This window comes from Bacillus rossius, chromosome 2 (assembly GCF_032445375.1).
Source record: "Bacillus rossius redtenbacheri isolate Brsri chromosome 2, Brsri_v3, whole genome shotgun sequence".
In the NCBI taxonomy this organism is placed as follows: Eukaryota; Metazoa; Arthropoda; class Insecta; order Phasmatodea; family Bacillidae; genus Bacillus; species Bacillus rossius.
Genome location: NC_086331.1, coordinates 76079785 through 76104091, shown reverse-complemented (window position 1 = coordinate 76104091; position 24307 = coordinate 76079785). Strand labels below are relative to the sequence as shown.

At 36.6% G+C, this 24307-nt stretch overlaps 1 protein-coding gene across 1 annotated transcript in view; it reads right to left on the bottom strand.

Annotated features, from left to right (window-relative positions):
* Positions 1-24307, bottom strand: part of LOC134529381 (tyrosine-protein phosphatase non-receptor type 12-like) — a 98319-nt gene that overhangs the window by 41665 nt on the left and 32347 nt on the right. The window contains exons 3-6 of the mRNA XM_063363380.1: positions 21677-21888; positions 14913-15066; positions 14549-14757; positions 14216-14459 (exon numbers count right to left, since the gene is read on the bottom strand). Of these exons, the coding sequence (XP_063219450.1) occupies positions 14216-14459; positions 14549-14757; positions 14913-15066; positions 21677-21888 (819 nt within the window). The remainder of the gene's footprint in view (positions 1-14215; positions 14460-14548; positions 14758-14912; positions 15067-21676; positions 21889-24307) is intronic.

Here is a 24307-nt window from a genome sequence, read left to right as displayed (position 1 = left end):
ATGGTACTGAAGTCTCGCCAACAAACATATTCAATTATGACGAGACTAATTTGTCTGATGACCCTGGCCAAAAGAAATGCATTTTTAAGAGAGGGGTCAAATATACAGATCGAGTTCGAAGCAGTACCAAAAGCTCAATATCCATTATGTTCTGTGGTTCAGCATGTGGTTCTATGTTGCCTGCATATGTTGTCTATAAGGCAGAGCACATATGGTGCACTTGGACAGAAGGTGGTCCACCAAACACTCGATATAATCGCAGCAAGAGTGGCTGGTTCGATATTGTTACTTTCAGTGACTGGTTTGAGACAGTGTTCGTTCCACATGTGAAGAACATTCCAGGGAAAAAAGTCTTAATAGGTGACAACCTGAGCAGCCATTTCAGCGAACGTGTTCTGAAGCTGGCACAAGAAAATGACATCGCCTTCACCTGTCTACCAGCAAATGGTACTCACCTGCTGCAACCTCTCGATGTTTCATTTTATGGCCCATTGAAGCGGTACTGGAGAAATGTGCTGGACTTTTGGAAGTCATCATCAAAAAAGAAATCCCAAACACTCAGTAAAAATCAGTTTCCACGATTACTTACCAAACTGTATGAGAAACTATAGCAGTCGTCAGCATGCTCAAGGAAATGAGAGGAGTTGATGAGCCAGTGAGAAGACAGAGGAAAAGAAGAATTAATGTTGTGCCAGGAAAAAGTATCTCTAAATATAACCTATTATTATCAATAGTTCTACCCAACAGCAACAAAGCCAGAAGAGTATTGTAGAGGAAGATGACAATGGTACAAGCAGCGATCAAGATGTGTGTGCATTACAAGAAAATAGTGAAAACAATCATAGTGAACATGAAGATGATGAGCATGAGTATGGGATGGAAATTTTGAATGGTTCAGTAGAAGAGGCTTTTTGTTTGGTCAAGTTTCAAGTGAGGAAATCCGTAAAACATTATGTTGGTAAGATTATAAATGTGCCTCAAGATAATGTTGGATCAACATGTAATGTAAAGTTTCTTCGGCACAGTCATAAAATGGCACTGAAGTTTTATTGGCCCAATGTAGTTGATGAGGGAACAGTTTGCAAGGAAGACATAGTGAGGTCACTGAGTGCTCCAAGGGTTGATAGACGAGGATTTCTAATTTTCAGTAAGAATGAGCTAGATTTGTATCTAAAAACACTTCAGTAGATGCAGTTATGTGGTTTCAAAAGCTCTGCAAAGTTGAAATTTCTGGACTAAGATAATTGATATAAAAATAAGTAGTTTCTAAAAATTTACAAACAAAATTTGTGTGTTGTTGTGCTTTAAATTTAATGTTATGACATTATAAAAACATAATTTATTAATTTATTTAGTTTGTGAAACCTAGCAGGTGTTCAAAGTTGATTGTTAGCAATATTAGTTTGAATGCCAGTATAAAATAATGGTTGTTCAATGTTACCCCAATTGCAGGGAAACATTGAACACTGCATTTTTATTTAATTTTAATAGTAATTTTTTTTTATCTGACCAACTAAACTATGGTATAATATTGGCTTCATGGTCCCCCTGTTTTGGTGAAAAAATATTAATTAATACATTGTAAATATAAATTCTATTTAATAAAAAAGTCAAAAAGTGTTCAAAGTATCCCCAGTTTACGGTAGTCCAACAACTGCTTGGTTTTGAAAGTCAGCTGCAAAAAAATTTATTCTATATTGCTATATAATTATTTATTTAAATAAACTTTCTGATGTACTAAGTTGAGTAACCCTTAATTTTGGTAGCTTACCACAAAAAAAAAAGTGGAACACTGGCATAAAATGAAGTAAGTAAATAAATAACTACGTACTTGAAAAATTGTGCTGCAACACTCCATAAAGCCATTTAACTTAAATTATCTTATAGCAATACAGAGAAGCTCTAAGAGTGTTTCAAGAGAGATCATTATTAATAAATTTAATTAACTAAAATAAAATCTTAGAATAGAATGGCAACTATTCTGGAAGTTTTCTTCTTTTTAATCTGATTTCCCAGACATTTCATATCATCACAATGATGGTTTTACACAGTCATTACCAGCAAAATATATAATGATTTTTTGTTTGTCAAAGGAAAGTAAGTCAGTTGCTGAATACATTTACTATTAAATATGATCTAAGATAATGTGTAAAATTTGTTTAATGAATAAGGAATGAGTAGTGTCATGTCATTACAAATAATAATGTGCTTGTGGATAGTGACCAAGGTCGATGAAAAATATTTTGAGTTCAAAGACAATAATTAATACAGTACTGGTTTAATGATGTGATAATGAGGCAAACATATGCTCATTTATATATAAAGTATTTAAAAAAACTATGTTTTCAGAAAATATACATACCATAGCTCACCACATCAGGATCAGCTGTATGGTGTCCTTGAGAAAGTGCTGCTGCTGTTTTCCCAACAGAGCAACATTTACATGGATGCCTATGTCTAACATTTGCAGTATATTCTAACTCTGATTTTTGCTGACGCAATGGGTCCTTGCACATGTTTACAGAGATGTTATCACTGGTTGATTTACACTCCACAGACGCACTCTTCAAACCATCCTTCCGGTAGTCCTCTGGACCATCAGTTCTAAGATGACTTTCTTTCTTTATTTGATGGTCACCGACTCTAGTTAGCTGTGAAGGAAACTGAACTGAATTATGTACCTGAACACATTCTTTTCTTTGAACACTTTTTTCATTTGGAAAATGATATCTTCTTGCACCACTCTCTTTCTTAAACACATCTTGTTTTATATCCATTTTGGCAGCATTATGGCTATTTTTCAAGTCCTGACAAAATGCACCATCTTTTAAAGAATCAATTTTATTCTGTAACACTACTGAGTCTTGAGTACCAACTCTGCCCCTTACATGGTTCAATGGAACTTTATGCTGTGGTGCTTGATAATTTTGTGACACTCCAGCCTCCCTAGAACGTATATCAACACGGTTGTAATTGACTACTGGTTCTGACATTCCTAATGGTATGTTTCTATGCCCTCTATTTGAATTAGTTCCTCCTGGATTATGAACATAATACTGCATGTGTTTCCACTCTGATGATTTATCTATTGAAGCATTTGTAGACGTTGAAAATGTTTTACAATGATCTAATGGTACTATTTCTTTAGTTTCATGTACCTTAACACTGCCTGATGGAAAATGTCTTTGATCTTTATGAATCCTAGCTTTTAATTCACCACTATTAACAACTTGCTTCTCTTTCAAATGTTGAGTTACTCCAACAAAATCAGCTCTGCAAGGCATTTCACTTTTAGGTGCAATGTTTTGCCTAGTACTAAGAAGCCATACAGGTTCATAGTCTTTCATTTTTGCAGTAGTTTCATAGCTTGTATTCACTGCTTGGTGAAAACTGTTTCTCCGTTCACGTACAGCCAGCCCTGCTGCTATGCTACTAACATTATTTTGTGAATCAACAACCGGATGTCTACATGCATCACTTTTCATAGAGGACAGAATTTTCTTAGTTGCCTCGATTCCTCTTTTGGTATCTTTAGTTTTAACCTCTGCAACTTTTAACGGTTTAAGAGATACACCGAACGTTGATGCAGATACGTAAACAGGATTAACTACAGACACTTCCTTTTTACTTAAAACTGCCATAGTTTCTTCAGGCTCAGACTTTTCACACTTATGGTCACGTGACACTGTGAATGTTGTCTCTGAAGAAGAACTAGTAAATGCATTGGTAATAGAATCTAGACTTCGCCTTCTATTTGGAGAAAAAATGTTTTCAACATAGCTGCAGCTTGCTGTATCAACAAGAACTCCATCATTAACACTTTGCAGCAGTAATGATTTATTTGGAGAACTTTCTAAGCCAAGATTGGAATTTTCCTCTATTTGCCCTGAACACACAACTTGCAAAGACAGAGGTCTTGCAGAGTGAATTACTTTTGAGTGAGTTGAGCTACTACTACTACTACTACTAATTTTTCGAGTGTTAGAAGTATTTTCCTGGCTACCAACCCCAGAAAAACATCTAGAATGTGAAGCGTCATTAGGTACAGGAACCACAGACAAATTACATGAGTCACTGTTCAGAACTTTGAGAGATTTACTACGTTTCACTGGTGAAGATTGTTTTGCATTCAAAAATGCATGTTTGGCATGAAATGTACGCAATTTAGGAATGTGCAAAGTTCCTTGGCTTGGTATTGGTCTCGACTTTTCACCATCACAAACTGGTATTGATTCGGTACATTTCAACTTTTCAAATTTACATATGGCACCTAAAGAATGACTTCTTGTAACTTGCTGATGATTTTTATGTTTACATTGAGAACTCCTATGTTCTTTGGTAGCTGAATTCAGTTCAAATAAAGCTTTTAGTCTTTCCACTTTTGGCTTATTGCACAAACTAACACTAAGGGTTGAACCATCACTTTCAAATGAATGCTCCACAGCAGAACGTTGTTTTTCTGTAAGATTCTCAACCTCCTTCTCTTGCTTTGAAAATGCTGCAGATCCCCGCTTCTTGGTCACAGAAGATGGTAACTGGTTACTCGGTTCACTGGCAGTGTCTTTTTCTTTCTCATCCTGTTTTTCTGAAAGCAAAACAAAAAATTAAAAATAAATAAAATAAATTGATGAAAACCTAAACTTTATCATTAAAATTTACAGCCAACATTTATTATTAATAAACAAAAAAAAATATACACATTACAGATTACATGTACAGTAGAGTCTCGCTAATTCGGACTTGTCCGGACCGGACCCTGTCCGAATCACCGAAAGTCCGATTAACCGTAATCAACTTTAAAATGTATCAAAAACAAGTTTTATAGGCTAAAGAAAAATCTTTATTCTTAAAAATCAACTGTTTTTTTAAAAAGTACTTAAGAAACTATGTACATGTATGTATTGGTAACTTATAAATAAAACAATACATTCCATTTACAATTAATTATCATTTAATTTTTCGTTGAGTTTGAGCGCGAACGCTTGTAATGTTACGCCCGACAGTGGAACGCCTTGTTCACATTGTTGGCAAAACCAAATGTACAAAGCCTCGTCTAAAGTTTCATTTTTTTAAAAGTGATTCTTTTACCCAGATTGTCCTTACCATTTTGGCACAAAAATCTTCAATTTCTTTCCGATTTTTTTCCCAATCAGAAACAGTTTGTTTTGCCACTCCTAAATCTTGCGCGATTCTAGTTAATGATTCACCCGCATCAATACGAAATAAGGCTTGGTGTTTTTGCTCCATTGTTACAGTCACTTTCTTACGTTTAGTAGCCATTACGTTGCTCTTAATAAGTGCACACAATACAACACTCAAACTGAATAAAAATAACTGTCACGAGCACTTATCACCAGCACGAGTAACCATCGACTGAAGGGAACAAAACAAAACAACTCGCAGGTATAGAGAGAGTCACTTCTTGGAAAACAAACAATGAGCGGAAAACTAGCGGTAAGACTCCCGACAACCGAGGGCAAGAGGACCCTCTCTTAGAAATGTATTTTCTTATTTTCCTTTGTCAAAACATTCTTTTTCATCATTTATTTTTTTTAGATCCGCCCGGATTAACCGGATGTCCGGACTAGCGGGGTCCGGATTAGCGAGACTCTACTGTATTAACATTACTGTGAGGGACTAATGCTTTAGCCCATGGTAGTGGGTGTGAAACTGGGATGATGCTGGGAAGGAATGAGAAAGAAGGGTTAAAGAATGGGAGGATACGTTAGACTCTCAAATTGTTGTTGAAAACCAGACATTGTGTAGTATTTATGGTGAAAACAGTTGTTCACTCATGTATGAAGTAATTTTATTTTATAGAAACTGTTACACATCAGTAATAACAGAGTAAACCTAAGCTCTGTTATCATTTTGTCACACTTCACTCTCTCTTGATGGCTTGTGTAACTGGTGGATCTTTTAGTTTCAAAAAGGCAAAATAATGATTCTGTCTCGATGTAAGTACCTCTATGTTTATTTTACTTTTAATTACTTTCACATTAAAATAATATTTGATAAATTGATTGACAAATGTATTAACATGGATTTAAAATTACATTATCTAAAGAATGGGCCGGCCCTAATTAGAAAATTACCCTTAATCATTAGATACAATTAAAATAAAATCAGCAACATTAAACAGGTTAATTATTAACAATCCCAGCACACTTAGAGTGATTAAAGTTCCGATCCTTTCAACGTCGTGATTTAATGTTATTCTGTAGATATAAAAAAAACTGAAGGACTGTAGGTTTGACGATTGCTGGCCGAAGTTGAGCTGCTAACGAGGCATCAGGATGTTTTAGTAGTCCTGATTGCTGGAGGAAGGACTCAAGGGCGGTGTTCTTAGGTCGGCATCCGGCCCTTGGTACCTCATCCGGCCCTTGGACCGTGTCTGTGAAAAAGTCCGAAACAAACATGTTCAGAACTGGTTCACAGACAGTTAGCAAAATAGGCAGTAAATGCCTACTAACAAAGATGATTGGGGGAAATAAGGTTTGTTGAAACTCACCATACAGGGAGAAGGCTTCCATCGTCAGCCAGGGTGCGGAGCTCGAAAACACGCGGTGGTCGCGGATGTTTCCATAATTAAAAAAAAGAGAATATTATAAAGTATTATTACTGAAGCATGACTACTTCTACAAGGTACGCAGACTGAATAATTACTAATTACTCAAGTAGTAGGGATTACCTCCCTTGTCTAGCTGATTACATCTATAGACGACGACCGGAGTGAAGTCTTGATGTGCTGCTTGCCGGCGATGCGGTGTGGTCAGTCTGCTGTCGCAGCGCGAAGTCAGTATGGGGCGGCAGCGATTCGTAATTAAAAGACGACGTCAAACAAAAGAAAGGGGGGAGGCTTTGGCTTCTGGACCGAAAGGTTCCGAAGATTTCGGAGGGAGTGGTCGAAAAATAGTATTTTTGATATTATCAGTCATGTTACAGAACCAAAATATTGATGAAGCAGCAAATTATTTTTGTCAAACATGCTGTATGCAGCATTCTGTACTATAGTTTTATATATAAAAAAAAAACTCACAAGGAAAACTAACTCAGGCACCAAGAATTGTTATCTACTCCAGGATATAATGCATTAAAAGGCCAAATCATACTGTAGTTTCAATACATAACTTTGATCAATGTGCCATCCATATCAATGTCCGTGAATATTACGTAAGGAAGAAAAAGGTACCTGTAACCACAAAACTAAAGTAACATTAAATTTCCATGGGCAAGGAAGTCCCTCAACAGAGAACTAAAATGTATTGGCTTTAAATGAAGAAAATGATAAGGTAACCAAATAATTTTTGTGTAGCAGACATTATCTCCTGACAGCATAAATATTTAGTGAAATTTAGACTCATGTCTATCACTTGGTCCACCACACGCAAAACGGCCAGGAATATTGAGGAAGAAATCAGCCACTCCCAACAGTAAGGACCATGCCAGCATTTGCCTGGAGTGATTTTAGTAAAACTCATTTTATGATATTCATTTCATACCTTTAAGGTCATTTCAAAAAAGATAAAAATATTTAAAATCTCATGATTTGTAGTTATAATTGTTTGGTGAAACCATAAATATATAACATGACAGCATCTAAATTAACATATTTTAAAATTTTTTGAGGAGGAAACCATTATTATTTAGATGCTAGGGAAGATTCTCATCTTAACTGCTTATGGTTTATTAAATAAAAAAATATTTTTGCGCTCAAACTACAAGTGTTTATTAACTTAAATCTCAAAAAGCAAACATGCAAAGTTTATTTCTTTTACTGATAAATAGCCTTGGCTTGTCTGTTTGGTGTCAAAAAAATTTGAATCTTATTTTGACTGTCGTGAATTTTAATTTTACACCTACAACCAGGCTCTTAGCTGGTTATTTAACCATCCTCACCAACTAGGGAAACTGGAACTTTCGATTCTGCCTTTCCAGGTGACGCCGCCATCGGTACTCCCTCTAAAAGCGAATCAGGTATCTAGTGAACATGTAAATCAATTATTGAAAAGAAACTAAAACTTTTAATAAGTATAAAATTTGTCTTTAATTAATTAATGGTTGTGTCAAATATTTCCGCTCACAAAACTGGCTGGCATCGCCTTCCCGCGCTCCGTCGTTTTCCCGCGGGTTTTCCTTCCCTCCCTGGCCCGGTTGCCAGGGAGAATCGTCAGTCGCCATCCAGCACTCGCCAGGGCCGGCAGCCCCGCGCACGGGGAGCATCCAACTTTCGCGCCAATATCCACGTTTAGCATCAATAGGTAATTATCTCCGAATCATCTTTCTACAGCTCCCCGGTCGGCCCTAACCGGCCGTACGAATTGTCGTGCGGTCCTTAGTTAAAGTGTGCGACCCGAATACGGGTCTTTTAACGTACTACGTAATTATTGTGTTTCAAGGCAGCCCGCCGTGGTGCCTGCGCCTCACGCCTTAAGATCTCCCCACGGGGAGTTAGGACTTAGCTCACGCAGGGCGGCATTGCGCCAAACGCGTAACTGAATTTACGAACGCCTCAATCCCTGGGACGTGCAACGGACGTGAACGAGAGACCACGCCGGGTCCCGTCGCGCCCGTTCCCAGTTTAAACGTGGCACACGCCACTGCGAGAACCAGTCTCGCGTCACGTGACCATCAGAAGTCTAGGAGCTGAATCCATTCCGAGCCCGGGATGCGCTCATAATTATTTAGTGTTAATTGCCATGTTAAGATTAGTGTGTACCGTCATCAGTCATCCGTGCATAATTTAGTGTTATTTGTAAACCCGCGTAAACATTAGCGGATCCACATCTCAAGTGTATTACGGACTATTATGTGTCAGGCACCAGTCTTGCCGCTCACGACCCGCCGTCACCGTAACTCAGGTTAGCCTGCACCCCTCGCTGGGGTAGTCTTCGGAACACCGTGAGACGTTAATCAGTGCCGCCATATGAGGGCCGTGGGCGGAGTGAAGGTTGAAGACGATACGGCCAGTCGCGTGAAAGTGCAGTGTATGACTAGAAGTCTGTAACGTGTGTTTCCGTAATAAAATAATCAAGTTCACGTGTGTATTTTACTAATACGGCATCCTGGGAGGCCATAACAGCCCGGGAGGCCCTTTGTCGATGCGTCCCTGCCTGCAGCCACGAGGCAAAGAACCCCGCCCTTGAGACTAAATTTCCTTTCTAACATTTTAATTAGCATAATTTCAGGACAGGCAGCGGGGACGGCGTCACAGGTTTAGATTTAAATTGCATCATTTGAAAGGAAGGGAGTACTTAGTTGCTAATGCAATATTGTGTATGTTTACGCCCGAGGAGTTTGAAATACCCGAGAGTTCGTGTGAGGAGAATATTCCCAGAGAGTTATGTAAACATTCATGATGCGCTACGTGAGGATGCCTTGTGTGTCAACATTAGGAAGAATTTACAGGCAAAGAAAGCTGTGCTGTATGTTGAAGAGAACGACCTTATTTTCTTATGGGAAAATCTGGTTACGCTCATAAAGTGTAAGTTCCCGCCTCCCTTCGTCCTATGATCGGAAGACAATTGAGAGTGGAGAAAAATTTCTGCCGAATTTCAGTGCATTTGGCTTGGCCAGAGCTGCGTACTGACGTACGTAGTGTCATACATTCTTGTATGGACTGCCAGATTTTCAAGCCCCCACACAATGCCAAAGTAGGGCTTTATGTCAACGATCCACCGGTTGCCCCATGGCATGTATTGCATATGGACATATTCTGCCTGCTTACACAGTCACGAAAAAGGAATAATTGTATATTGGTGGTGTAGGATATTGTTTCCAAATTTGTCACCTTATTACTGTTACACAATATGAAATCTGAATCAATTGTTAAGGCCCTGAGGGACTGCGTTTGGAATTTTTTCATAACCCCATCCATCTTGGTCATGGACAATGCCCGGTATTTTCAATCCACTTCATATAGGAGTATGTTCTTTAAGTGAGCTACTAACCAGGGAAATAAGTTTGAACAAGTCAATAAGGTCATTGGAGGGGTCCTTAACTCCTTTTACCGTGAAGATCAGACCTTGTGGGACAGTGATCTAGATTTCATTAATGTGGGATTAAATTCCACTATACACTTCGCCAATGGATATACTCCCGTCTGTCCTATTCCTTAGCAGGAAACATTCACTCCCTTTGTTAAATCAGTGGGGAATGCCGTTGCTGGACTCGCTTTGGATCAGGATTATCTGGAAATGGTTATAAGTAATGTCGCATGCAACCTGAAACATGCGTGGGAGGCCATGGCACAGGCTTATAATAAGTCTCAAAGTGATCATGATTTTCATGTGGGTGACTTTGTAAGTGCGATTTTTTTTTTTGCTGTCGTAGGCCAATAAACTCAACATCCAGCTTTTACCACCCTATCAAGCAAACTTCCGCTTAGTATGTTTCCTCGGGAATAATATGGCTTTGTTACAGAATTTAAAAAAAACAAAGGCAAGTACCCACATGACACACTTGAAAAATGTTGTTACCAAATAATTTGGTAACTTGCATGTTTTTGTTGTTGTTCGGCTGCTGTGTTTTTCCCCTCTTTGTTGCAGTTGGGGTTCCCCCCTGCCCCCACTCCTCTCCATGTAGCATGGCACATAGAAGCAAAGAAGCTCTGCGGCCGAGAGCTTCAAGAACAAGTCCATCATCGTACAAGAGACTGATGACGTGACAACTACAAAACCTATCCTGCGGATCAGCTGCCGTGGGTAAGTGCGTTGTGAAGGCCTGTTCCAGCCTTGAAAACAGCTGTCTTGCTTAACCGCGCTCTGCGTTGGTTGCTGCCAACTCTGGGGCAAGTGACACCCTGGAGTTTTCCAGCGGTTGTCATGATCGTGACATTCCTGTGTGACCAAACTCTCAAGGACCTGAGTGAATTCATCACCGTTTGCCTGCTCGCTGACCATAATACTACATAGAGACCATGGGCCCACCCTAATGCAACTCACCCGCTGAGCGCCGTTTAGTGTGTCATCTGAACACCACCTGAATGGATTGGCGGCCCGACTTTCACATTTTATGCCCTCTGCAGAGTAAGGCTGCTGTGCGGGCTGCATATGCTGCAGGCAAACTTACATGTCTCTTGCCACACCCACTCCTGGGCGGCTGATCACTTCAGAGAGCCCGCTGTCACACTGTTTGGAACACTACCAGCTCGTAATTCAGCATCTCTTGAACTCTGGCTGACCTGTCCGTGCTGTACTGGTGTTCCTGAGGTCTAACTGCTACGCTTCTGGTTTTAACATTGTAATGTAATAATGTTTTTTTTTCCTCTTCAGCGACAAAGATATTTAAAAGAACTACTCTACGTAAATAGACTAACTTTCTGGTTTAAATGATCAACGCTTTTGTCATACACTACGCCCCCCCCCCCCTCCCACCCCCCCCGCAGAGATATTATAGAGTGAGGGAATTTCTAGTGGTCAAGTTGTGGTAAAGCGCTAGTCCGAAGATTTTAAATATGCGACAATTCTTCTCTTATCTCTTGCTCCCCCCCTTTTCTCTTTGTGGTAACATGTTGTGCACTTCATTTACAGGCACACTGGCACCTCCACAAGGTTTACAAGAGCTTGTATCTGGCCATAAGCCCTTCTACTTCACTTTGAGTTGGCTTAGACTTCATTTCTTACTTATGTCATGTTACTTAAATTCAGCTTTTACATGTCCTCCGGGCTGCCATCGTAAATTTCTCTGCAGCGCACATGCCCGGACATCGGCACGGCAGCAATGAAAGTACAGCGAGAGTATAGGGTTTGGTACGTTGTGGCAGTGCCCATTATGTAACTTTGTTGAAGTCGAATTTGTTAAATTCGTTTTCAATCTGCTAAGTCGAAATTATTGAAATTATGTTTGGATTATAATTTGATGGCTGTAGAGATTTTACTCTCTGTACTTGCATTCCGTCGTGTAGCCTGCGTCAGCGTCAGATGTGTCATGTTAATTTTTCTTTTCAATTAATATTCCTATTTCATATAGGATTTTTTATTCCACATAAGCAATTTATTGTTTGATAGCCTTGCCTGAGCTAATGAATTGTGCGACTGGAGTGTTCACCCAGTGTAACTTGGCTTTACGATTTTATTCTGGCGTTTGATTGCAAGCACTTGCATAGTGCTTTAACAGAATTTTCGACACAGTTTTTCCCTGATCCACTTAGTTGTGGGCATATTTATGCTTAATTATAAGTAATGTTAATCCATATTTTGACATATTCACGTGTTTCATCTTTCGTCACAAGACCATATGTTTTGAGTGACATAATATTCCTTTACATGTATGCAAAATTTAATTTACAAAGCTCTTAAATTGTTATCTAGCCTTAATGTAATTTTTGTGTATTTATTACCACATTGTAGAAGGGAACAGACATTTATATTATGTGTTCACTTATTTGGTTTAGGTCTTTCACAAGCTGTACACATGTTAAAGGGATAAATCCCTCAACTATTTATATTTTTTTAAAGGAACTGGTGTTAAAAATTATTGTGTTATGATTTCATGTTTGTTGCTAATCAATTTATTTTGAAGTCATGATAAAGTTGCAATGCTTTAAACTAAAGAATAATTGTTTTCATTAAGGTAACTTATTTCAGTTGTCACTCGTACACCCACACAGCTTGCTGCCTGCGGTCATCGCTTGGATAAGCGATCGTAAAGTGTGGTTTGAAGGTTGTTAGGTTTTGTGGTAGCCCATGGCAGGTTTCAGGATTTTTATCGGAATTCGCTGGTCAGTGCATAAAATTATTTTAAGGGGTGAACACCCTAAAGGTACACACACTACTAATATACAAAGTCTCATTCGGAAGTGAATATCCCAAGTCGTGCTCTCCCCTTGCGAGCCCAGCATTTTCAAGTAAGTACTTACAGTTAGGCTTAGAACTATAGCAATTACAAACAAAGAGATAATCTAAATGGACTATATGTTCAGAGAGAAAAACTAAAAATCCATTGAGGAAGGTATTTTATGGTAGTAATTTTTATAAATTTGCTTTGAAAGTTTTATATTTTATCATAATCATATTTATTAATGTTATTTCAAATCAGTGATCAAAATTTTAATTTTGATAGAACTAAAGCTAGGTATGTAAAGAGTAAAGATGGAATCAATATTCGAAGCACTGAAGATGATATATTTAATTAGAGCTAGTGTTATGACGGAACAGGGTATTAAATAGTTAACGTGTAGATGATAACACAATTTAGGGTCTAATATTATACACAGATATTTAATGAAACAGTCTTGGAAATCTATAAGTTACCTAAATTATAAATGAACCTAACAGGATAGAGCTTTCTTATAACAGTTATAATTGATGTTTTTTCTTTGTTAATGACAATTAAAATTTGATTACACCATTTAGAAATTCCAACAATGTCAGATTGGAGTACGTATCAATCACGTAAAGAATTAATTTTTCAATTGATTATTAAATCATCTGCAAATAATATACCAGTGGAATTATTTAGAACCTAAGTTAAATAATTCATAAATATATTGAAATTTTGAGGTGATATACCATAGTGATATTTTTGATTAATTTAGTAACTAAAAATTATAAAGGCAAATTAATCATAAGGTTATGCAGAAAGTTGTCTCCCCTGGGTCCCAAGAGAGGATATATTCACAATAGGAAATTATGCCATCGACAATTTATTTTTAAACCTCATCAAATATGCTTTAAAACAATTGTCCGTTTTGCCAATACTAGCCATGTTGTTGACCAACTGTCTCAGAATGAGTATGGAAATCTAAACGGGCCAATGATGGATAATGGACAGTGGAAGCATATTTGGAAAATTTGTAATGTTAACATGTTGCTACATAAAGAGCAGCAAATGAGTGTGCCAAATATGTTCACACCTGAAATAGAAAAGTGTAGCTTCGACACAACAGTTAAAATAAAGAATTAGGCAAGTTAAGCTCATTAAGAGGAATAGTGGGACCAACCTTGGGATTTTTCTTGGGACCATGCATGTACCCATGCCTTCTTGAGTGGCCACTTACTTTGCCTCTAGGAGGATACACCATCTTGAATATTGTGTTACATACATTTTCCTTTAGAAAACAATAAAATTCCTTTAATTTATTTAAATAATTTTCAACACTTCTTTCCCAGCATTTAATTTGTTGGTCTTCTCACACTTAATCAATAATAATATGGAAATTAACTTTATGAATATAAACAACATTAAAGTTTTTAAAGTATGCATAATAACAAACCTTCATCAGTGTTTTCACCACCCACAGCATCATAGGTAGGCTCTTCTTCATCTTTCACCAATGGCAGTCCATTTACATCAATATTTTCATATGGATGAGAATCTATTACACGAAGCTGATCACAAAACAACTCACGAACTGCTTGATGTACTAAAATGTATTGTTCTTTCGTCTGTACCATAGCAATTCGCTGTTTGCGCATTCTTCGCACAAGATTGAACAAGCTAAAGTCTTTTGTTAATCTCTAAAACAAACACAAATTTTTTAAAATAAACACAGCATAAAATCAATTGAACATGAAACTGCACAACTTGAGATCTGAATTTTTCTTACCCCAGATCGAAGAAGTCCCCACACGTAATCAATTGCACAGATTGTCCCGGTCCTTCCACAACCAGCCGAACAATGAACTAAAACAGGCAATGTTTCAGAAACCTGGGTTTCTCGAACTTTCCGAACCATATCCACCAGTGGTCGTACTTTTGAAGGAACGCCATGATCGGGCCATGCCACATAGTGATATTGGCATACTTTCCGTTCAACTGAAAAAACCAATACCTAGAACTGGTTATATAGATAATTATATCAATAATAAGCAAATCAAGAATACCTAAAATTATTATTTTTATGCATACTGTCTTCAAGCGAAGATTAAATCACAAAGTAATGAACATATGCAAACATTTGTACAACCTACCTATTGATGGATCACTATCAGAAGTTGGATACTTGATTAGCAATGTCCTCACTAAATAATCAGGACATACAATACATGCATTAACCAGCTGGACTGAGACATTGCCAAACTGTTTTTCTTCTTCATTTTCAACCCAATACTTTTCACACTTGTGCTGAAAAATGCAGAATCAGTCACAAATAATTATAATGCACCATCAACTGACTAGGTTAATTCTTGTAATAAACTCTACAGACAAACCAATTTCATTAGTACAAAAAAAATCCAAAACCAAACGTCTCATCAAACTGTAATCTTAGCATACAAAAAAAACCTATGCCATACAATTAAAAAAGAGTACTGTACAGAAAATTTGAGCAAGTTTCTAATTTTTACACAAAGAAGGAAACACAAATACACCATAAATCTTGAAAATTTGCATTAATATGGTGTGTACAGTTTTACACAAACCCCTATGATGGAAATCAGTTAAGATGAATAACACCAATTAATAATAGTCACAAAGTAGCCTTATGCTAAACTAATATGAATAATGCAAACATAAATATTAACATGTTTGACTGTAAAAGATTACGACTGCTATGATAAAAAATTATATGGTCACGATCCAGAATTTTTCGGTGTAGACGACTTTAAATTTCTGTCTTTCTTTGTGCGGGCTGTGTGTGGGTTGCCACAGCTGCACGATAGCGCAACTTGGTGACAAGGGCATGTGGTAGGCTCGGGTGATTGTTGTGCAAACACTGCACATTCCGATGTGTGGCGGGAGCCCACCCGCACACCCGGTGTGATCATGCGCTCACATTTCCAGACCACTCCGTGATGAAACATGGCTGTACAGCTCCCTCGGGGAGTGGGCCGAAGCCTTCTGAAAGGGTGAATTGCAGAGTTTTTAAACGAGAGTTAGTGTGAGCTCGAGGCTCACTTGGGTCATCGAGACCCATGGTAACGCATTCACGATTTCAGATGTTAGTCCAAAATTAGATGCAACTTCATTTAGGCACTCTCTGGTTCTGGCCCAGGGCAACGAGTTCGCAACTTTTGGCAATGTTAGAAGTCGGTTCGTTCAGCAGGAGTGGCCAGGAGTCAGAGATGCCATGGATCACTAGATTTTAAGTAAGCCCTTCTATGCTGAGGTTATGACATAATTTAACTACAGTAGAGCACCCCTCAACCGGAATCATTGGGGGGAGGTCTATTTTGGTTATGGGAAAATTCCGGGTAAGGGGAGTTGCGGTAGGGCCGGCCTCCGGGCCGGTTGAATGACCTTCATTCAAGCAAGCTGGCAGGTGTTTCTTATCTCTGTGGGTGGGTGCGTGCGTGAGCGAAGAGGACAAGAAGAGGGTTCGGGGGAGGTAGTAGGACTACAGCTGCAGTGTTGTGTTACTTCTGTGTTGACGTGCTAGTGAGTCACACTTCCGGAGAGTGTATAGTCACTGCCACGCACAGTTTACATTTCACATACACAAGAATAACACTTCAAGCATCTCGTAAAAAAACACAGAGATAGAGAAATACAGGTAAATGTAGACTGTTTAACCATATATTAACGTATAAATATGTAAATAATACATATTTGTACACTAAATTATTGTCTACAAACTGAAAGCAACACACGTTGGAAATAAATGTTACTCGCTATCACGTGTGTCAGCGTGTGTAGTGGAGTCGGTGTACATACTCTCGGGCCGGCCGGAATTTTCCGTTTACTTGACGTAGTGAAACAATAAAACTACTTATAGCATAAACATATTTATAGTAATTCACGTCCGAAGCGAAAACCAGCGGTGTATTTACGCAATGCGCGGGAAAGACTGGCTATAATTAGCTCTCTGACAGACGTGCGCGCGCACGCGCGCCTACAATACATGTACAGTCAGGCAAAAGCAAAAAAGCCTCGTTCCAGTGCGGAAATGTTTTGGAGATGTTTTGTAATGTTTTAATATTTTTTGGAAAATTAGTTCCGGATATTGGGAGTTCCGTTTGTTGGAATTACAGTTGAGGGGTGCTCTACTGTAGTTACAATTAAGTATTAGAAAGATTTTGATACCCTCTTTTTTTAAGTTGGTCACAAAGATATGTCGTTTCACAAGTACGCAATACATGGTCCCATACTTTCAGCTACTCAATGTAAATATAACAAAAAGACTGACGTGTAGAATCTTATAAACGTTTTTGTTATCTATACTAATATTATAAAGCTGAAGAGTTTGTTTGTTTGTTTGAACACGCTAATCTCAGGAACCACTGGTCCGATTTGAAAAATTCTTTCAGTGTTGGATAGTACATTTATCGAGGAAGGCTATAGGCTATATTATATTATCAATAACATTAGGGATCCTTACTAAAAGTCCAATTTAGAATCAAATGCGTTGGAGGGGGTTAGATACAACATGCAGTACACGTACGAAGTGTGTTGACAATGCCGCAGGCGCTATAAGTTTATTTCTTATTGCCTATTAACATTGTTGCCACGTACTAGATGCCTTATCATTCTTAATTTTCCCATACAAGTAAAAAACACCCGTGCGATATTAACAACGAAGCAATCAGTACCCTCATAAGAGTTCAATTAGTATTTAAATACTTTTTATCACTTTAAATTGTAAACCTAAACTATTGTTTTTTTCCCTCTCTCTGTGTTTAATTTGTTTTTTATTGCCCTTTTTTTCAAGTATATATATTTTACAGACTTGAAACTTCACAGTAATGTTCCTTATGTTACGCAGGATGACATTTTCCGAAAATTAGATCCCATTGGCGGTTAAAACAAGGCAACAGTGGGTACTTTGTCTGCATGAGAACAGGATTTTGAATTGTTCATGCCTTCTGCGTTTCCATGGCAACGGGCATCGCGCGGCAGTGGCGTACCCACAAGGAGGGGCATGTATAATGAGCGGCGCAAGAGTGATCTGCCTGTAGACTGCCGTAGCGAAGTACGGGTACATCAGTTGTACGTTGAGTGCACGAGTCGGGAAACCATCGGTGCTATTCATTTTCTCTCCGATACATTATACAGCAGTGTAATAAATTTTTACTGAATTTTTTTTATTTACCATTACCGTAAATGGGAGATGTGGCTTAATTTTTTTCCATTAGTATAGCCATGCGAAGCCGGGTCGGGCAGCTAGTTTTAAATAAAAGTTAAGTTTTTTGAGACTTAATATTATTCATTTTAAAGTTACTCCAATTAATCTAATATTTCACCAGACATCCTGTACTGGGTGCTTAACTTAGACTTTCAAGATCCGGGTAGGAAAAGGTTTAGAACATTTAAGATAAACTGAAAGGAAGAAAACTCATTATAGATTTTACCTTATTATTGAATATTTAAGAATTTCTATTAATATTTACACCACCTACATCCCTCTGCCATGTTCAAATATTGGTGAATTTTTAATGACACAATTTGTTTGAATCACCAGAAAATATATCAACCAAATGTTTAAGCAGTTACACATTAACAGGAAGAAAAAAATGCACCTTATTTGTGTCATCACAAAAAGGCATTTCAATGTTAAGAATTATATAAGCATTTTCCCAAAGCTTCACAATCAATGTCATTCCACAGAGGAACCTATCAACAAGCCAAAAATGTATCATACAGGTTTAATAAAATTATTATAATAAACTATATTTTGATGGAAGAAAGGTTATTTTATGAATGAGTGCTTAAGAATTAACAGTAAGAATTAGTACTGTCCTTAAAATATGACTCTGTACAAGTGTACTGGTTGATGATTGTTATAAAGGACAATCAAAAGCTATAACAATCGTATACACAGTCATATTTTAAGGACAATATCATATTTTAAGGACAAGACATATTCTCACTGTTAATTCTTAAGTACCTACTTGATCATTATCTATCTTTAAGAGAAAATTTTCCATGCTTCATTAACTAAACTGATTCACTGATAGCCAATTCATGTTAAAAAAAAAAAATGAAACAGTAAAATTCAAAATATTCTTCAATTAACTGTACTAAATTGCAGGTAAATTTTGTATACTGATAGCTGGCATGCTCAGTGGTCAGTGTTGATACTGAACCAGGGACCGGAAAGTTACCTTTAAAAAGTAACTCAGTTACAGTTACAAATACTCCATTGAAAATGTAACCCTGTTACAACTACAAGTTACGCTACTGAAAATGAACCTGTTACAGTTAGAGTTCTGAGAAAAGTAACTGTAAGTTACTTTAACAGTTACCTACTTTGTGAAAAACTAAAAATGTTATACGTAATATTGTTATAATTAAATGCTAATAAAACATATTGTGTTTAGTAAATATATATGTTTATTTAAACTGAAAAATTTTAAATAGCTCTTAAATTACATTGAGTAATTAGTTCACACTACAAAATTGTTCGCAGAACCACACAACAAGCACTTAACAATAAGGTTATTTTTATCACTCGACCGAACTTCGAAAAAATTAGAATATGAAGGCCACGGCAACGAAAATTCTGGACTGCTTTCTCGGCTTCTCGCTTCATTAAATTCTGTCATTGCTTTCGCGCATGTGCACAGGTAGGTTAATTAATTAAATAGCACAGCAGTAAACCCGCATGTCGCAAATATTAAATAAATGACAATCAAAACAAAATACGAGCGCAGGCTAGCCAACAGCAGTTTTACAAGTACAAGCAATACCATCGCAAATAATATGCTTGTCGGGATTTTTGTTCTGGGATTGATAAAATCAACAAATCGTTGTTCGTTCAATAAGAAATACATTAAAAAAATGTAACGCAAGAAGTAACGCCAATTATCGTTACTTTAAGGCAGAAAAATGTAATTCAGTTACAGTTACAGTTACTGAAAACTTAATATATTGCGTTACCACGATCGTTACCATAAAAAGTAACTGTAACAAATAACGTCGTTACTAGTAGCGCGTTACTTCCAGTCCCTGTGATTTTTGAACTATTATTCAAAAATGTTTTACTGTGAAAATTTTACTTAAAGAGTTAAAGTATAGCTTATCACTTTTAACATCCATAAATATACAATTAAATATTTAAACACATTGTAAATTTATTTATATATAAAAAAAATAAAAATTACAAAACCTCCTTCAGTCTCTCAGAAGGCAAAATAATTAACATAAGATGTTACAATAAATTAATTATTATTTTATGCCTTATTTATTAGATTCTTTAAGCAACAGAAATAGCTTTTATAGTAAGAACTGGTAATTTTATGGTGATTACATATTTAGAGAAAAATTCTTATTTATATATTTTTATTTTCATTTCTTCCTCACTTTGTCAAATTATATAGCATGCAGATACATATATGAATGATAGATAAATAAATGAATGAACTGTGTTTCTTAATCCTTTTTGCAACAATTTGTTTCATCTTTCCCCTTCACCATAAATGACTAAAGAACAAAATCTTAACATCAGAAGAACTTGTTTAAATCCACCAAGAGATCATGCTATGGAATGATGCAAAATGTAGAGTTCTAAAACTACACAGTAACTTACTGACAAATCAATTCTTTTATAAAAAAAAAACCATTGAAGGTTAACCACTAGTTAATATTGTGACATTTGTCCATGATGATGGAAAAACCAAATGAAATTTGATTTTATATTCATATCAATACAAAAATATTCAAACTCACTAATTTAACTACCTATTACGAAAGATATGAACATCAAAGATTTTCACAAATGTGATTTTTAAACCAACATTACACTTTTCAAGAAAATGTTGTGTTGTAGTCCAACAACTAAAGAATTTATTATAATAAAAAAAAGGGGGGGCAGGTTCAAAACATTTGAACATCAAAATTAGATGTGCATGGCCACACTTGAGTTGAAGCAACAGGTTTCATGAAGATACGTACAGTATAGAATTTGCAGGAAAAATCTGTAAATCTTGAATCTTTGGAAAGTAAAGGAGGAGAGAGTCATCTTGAGTGGGGATCGCTAACGAAGTTGTAATTAATTCTTATGACTTACAAGCTCTACACCCCTTAATAAGCAACACTTATGTAGAATTAAAAATAACTGTTGGGTTGAACAAGCACATTTTGTAATCTTATCAGATAAGAAAAAGCACGTTATCCCATCATGCAGCTGAGTAGTTGGTGACCTGTTCAGCTGATTTAGTTGCACTGCAAGAAAACATCTGAGTGATCAACTCTAATTTGCTAATAAAACGTGCTCATCATTTCAAAACTTTGCTTTTTAAACCACAAAAATATTACACATTTTAAATTAGCTTTGGCAGATCCATCAGCATCACAGGACTATAGCCAAATATTTTTTCCTTAGAAACATATGTCTTTTTAAAACCGGCTAAACAAATATAACATTTTCCGTAGATATTTTTCTTTTAAGTCTCTTCAAAAAAACTAGATGCATAAGCAAGATACAATACATTGTTGAGGTTAAATTGTACCATTTTTAAAGCTTATATGCAAGTATATTATGTCTCTTTCTAATAAATCAATATATAATCTAAAAAAAGGAAAAATGTTAAACCTAGCAGTTTTATTTGTAGTTATTGTGTTTCAGATTGTGTCACCATCTATGGGTGTCTTATCTATGTGGGGCCATTTTTGTCAGTCTTTAGTGACAAATAAATTAGAATTTATAAAAATGGTATTTATGACTTATTACTAAAAATGTGCCTAGTAATGAAAAAAATATTTCTTTTGTTGGTGGTGTATAGGTCATTCCAATGACAAAAGCTAAAATAAGAGAAAGTTACATTTATTTGGACCATAAGAAGTTCTACTATGAACGTACCTTTCCCGCTTCTTCAACACTACAAGCCATGACAATAACATGCACATCCCACTCCACAACCATTCTCCAAAAATCGTTGACGGTGTGAGGAAGCGGTCCCTGACTGGCAATGTACGCAGGAGAGCCACTTGCGCCTCTGATGAAATTGGCATTGATGTAGTTACTGCCTGGCACTCCCACATATTCTGTCAACTTCACACGACTGCTGTCGACTGAAAACAAGTGCCACGGCCATCAAAATATTCTTTCAATGCATCTGGTTCAGGCCACAATAAAGAGGAACATAGTTGCATGTCTTAATTAATATTAGATGAGAAAAAATATATAAAATTGATTTATAAGGCTTTAACTTATTGTAGACCACTTGCATTAAGGGCTTAACGAAGAAGTTAGTTTCACACACATGCTCAAACTTAAAATTCATAAAATATTTGGTCACGGAAGAAAAACAGTCTTTTATAATTTATTACCTTCCAATTTACTATTCATCAAGTATTTTATCATAGACCTATGATGCTTTGTATTAATAAACAAGAAAAAGAAACACATGAGTCTAAATATATGACACAAGATTAGGTAGACCCCCTCAAAAAATAAAAATAACCTACCATGACAATTTCAAGGCATTTTTTTAAAGGAAAATACTAATAATGATCAAGGTATGAAATTGTAACCTCACATTTTCATAAGTATAATTAAAATTTATCTAACTAACCAAAAACATATTTTGTGACTTTTTATTGGGGGAAAAAAATTTTTTTTTTTTTTACAAATTGTCACGGAAGGACATTTTTTTGTCATAGAAAGAAAGGTCCAAACGAATTTCCCCACATACCCTGTTTCCTGATCCCCCTATTTTATAGCACGTGATATTTTACTTCCATTTTCATTATTGAAAGCTGAAGGTTGAATACTAAGTCGAAGAAGATACTTTTAGTAAAGCAAATTTGTTAAATGTGGTTAAGTTTATTTCACTGAAATACACATTTTAAAGAATATACTATTCATGTGAAAATAAAAATTAGTACAATTGTATTTATAATCCTTTTACCTATGTTTAAAAAATGAGGTTATATTATATGAGTTGTAAGCTCGGAGGGTACGATTAGGATGTTAAGACATTAAGAGAGAGCCACCGTATGAGAAGGCCACACGGACCCGGCTGAGATTCCTCCCAGGGCGTGACGTCGCCCGTGTGGATACGAGATTAGAACCTCCTTGCCAACCAGAAATTACACAAATCTGGCTTGCTCTCAGCATCGGGCACGCCTGCACAGATGGTTGGCAATGAGGGCTCTGCAGGCATTCCACATGCGTGAGACTTATAGCCCAGGAATTTTAGTGTTTTACCTGAAAAAAAATAATGTAGTTTTGAAATTTGGCTCAGACGTTTCTTTGGGTGTTAAAAATTGATCCTTGAAAGTCCCCATCTCTCAGATGCCGGCTTCATACTTTTTTAAGGCAATAAGGGCGTAAGTGCCGAAATATGCATATCACGACTGTTACGCGAAAAATATTCATTCTAATATATCAAAATTTGATCAAAATTTTAAAGTTAAGGGTCCTTAGTCCTTAATCGTTCGTTTTTATTACTTTATACACAGCAAAAATTATCTTATAACCTAATTTATACTCAACTAATGGAAGTAAAATGTATAACTGCTCTATACAATCACCAGTTACAGCAAATCCGCAACCGATAGGCAAAAATATACCTTTATAAAAGGTTTCCGTTATTTTATTAGCTTTAAATTGGTGGGTCAAACATGTGTATGTGATAATAATTGACTGACATATTAGGGATTACAAGGAACTACTGCACAACAATGGGTTTTTAGCAATTTAGGTAAATATTGACTATATATAGCATTTTACCATAAATAAAAATAATGTAGGTTTTAAATTTTACACAGCTGTTCCTTTGGGTGTTAAAAATTGATCCTAAAAAGTCCCTATCTCTCAGATGCCGGCTGCATACTTTTTTAAGGCGTAAGTGCCGAAATATGCATATCACGACTGTTGCGCGAAAAATATTCATTCAGTTGTATCGTAACTTGTATAAGATGTGAAGTAAAAGGCACTTAGTTATTTAACATCCATTTTTGTTGCATAATACATAGCAAAAAAATTAAACCTGATCTAAAATCAAGTACACAATAAAAAAATTAACCAGTCTTTTAAAGGTCCTCTTCATCAGAACCATCATTGATAACAACATTAGTGCATGTTGCTCCACGACATTTGGCACACATAATACCACACTGCAGTCCAGCCTGCACACACTCGCATTTGTAGCTGCATTCACTTTTAGAGCTACCTGATATCAAATTCAGGAGCTGTTCTGGAGCTGGAGGAAGGGATGTTGTTATAGGAACAAGTGTGCCACTCACACTTTTCCATCCCCACTCAACAGGATCTAATGAATGGCCCAGCCACTCTTGCACCTGTAGGTAAACCCGAAGAGAATGCTGTTCACATGCGGCACTGGTTGGTGGAAGAGAGGCTAGCTGGAAAGAAGCACTAACAGGCATCTTTGCTATCTTGCAGGTATACATATATACTCTAATTTCATCCAAAGTGGAATATTTATCATGTCCCTGATACATTGCAATTACAAACTTTTCTCCAGCT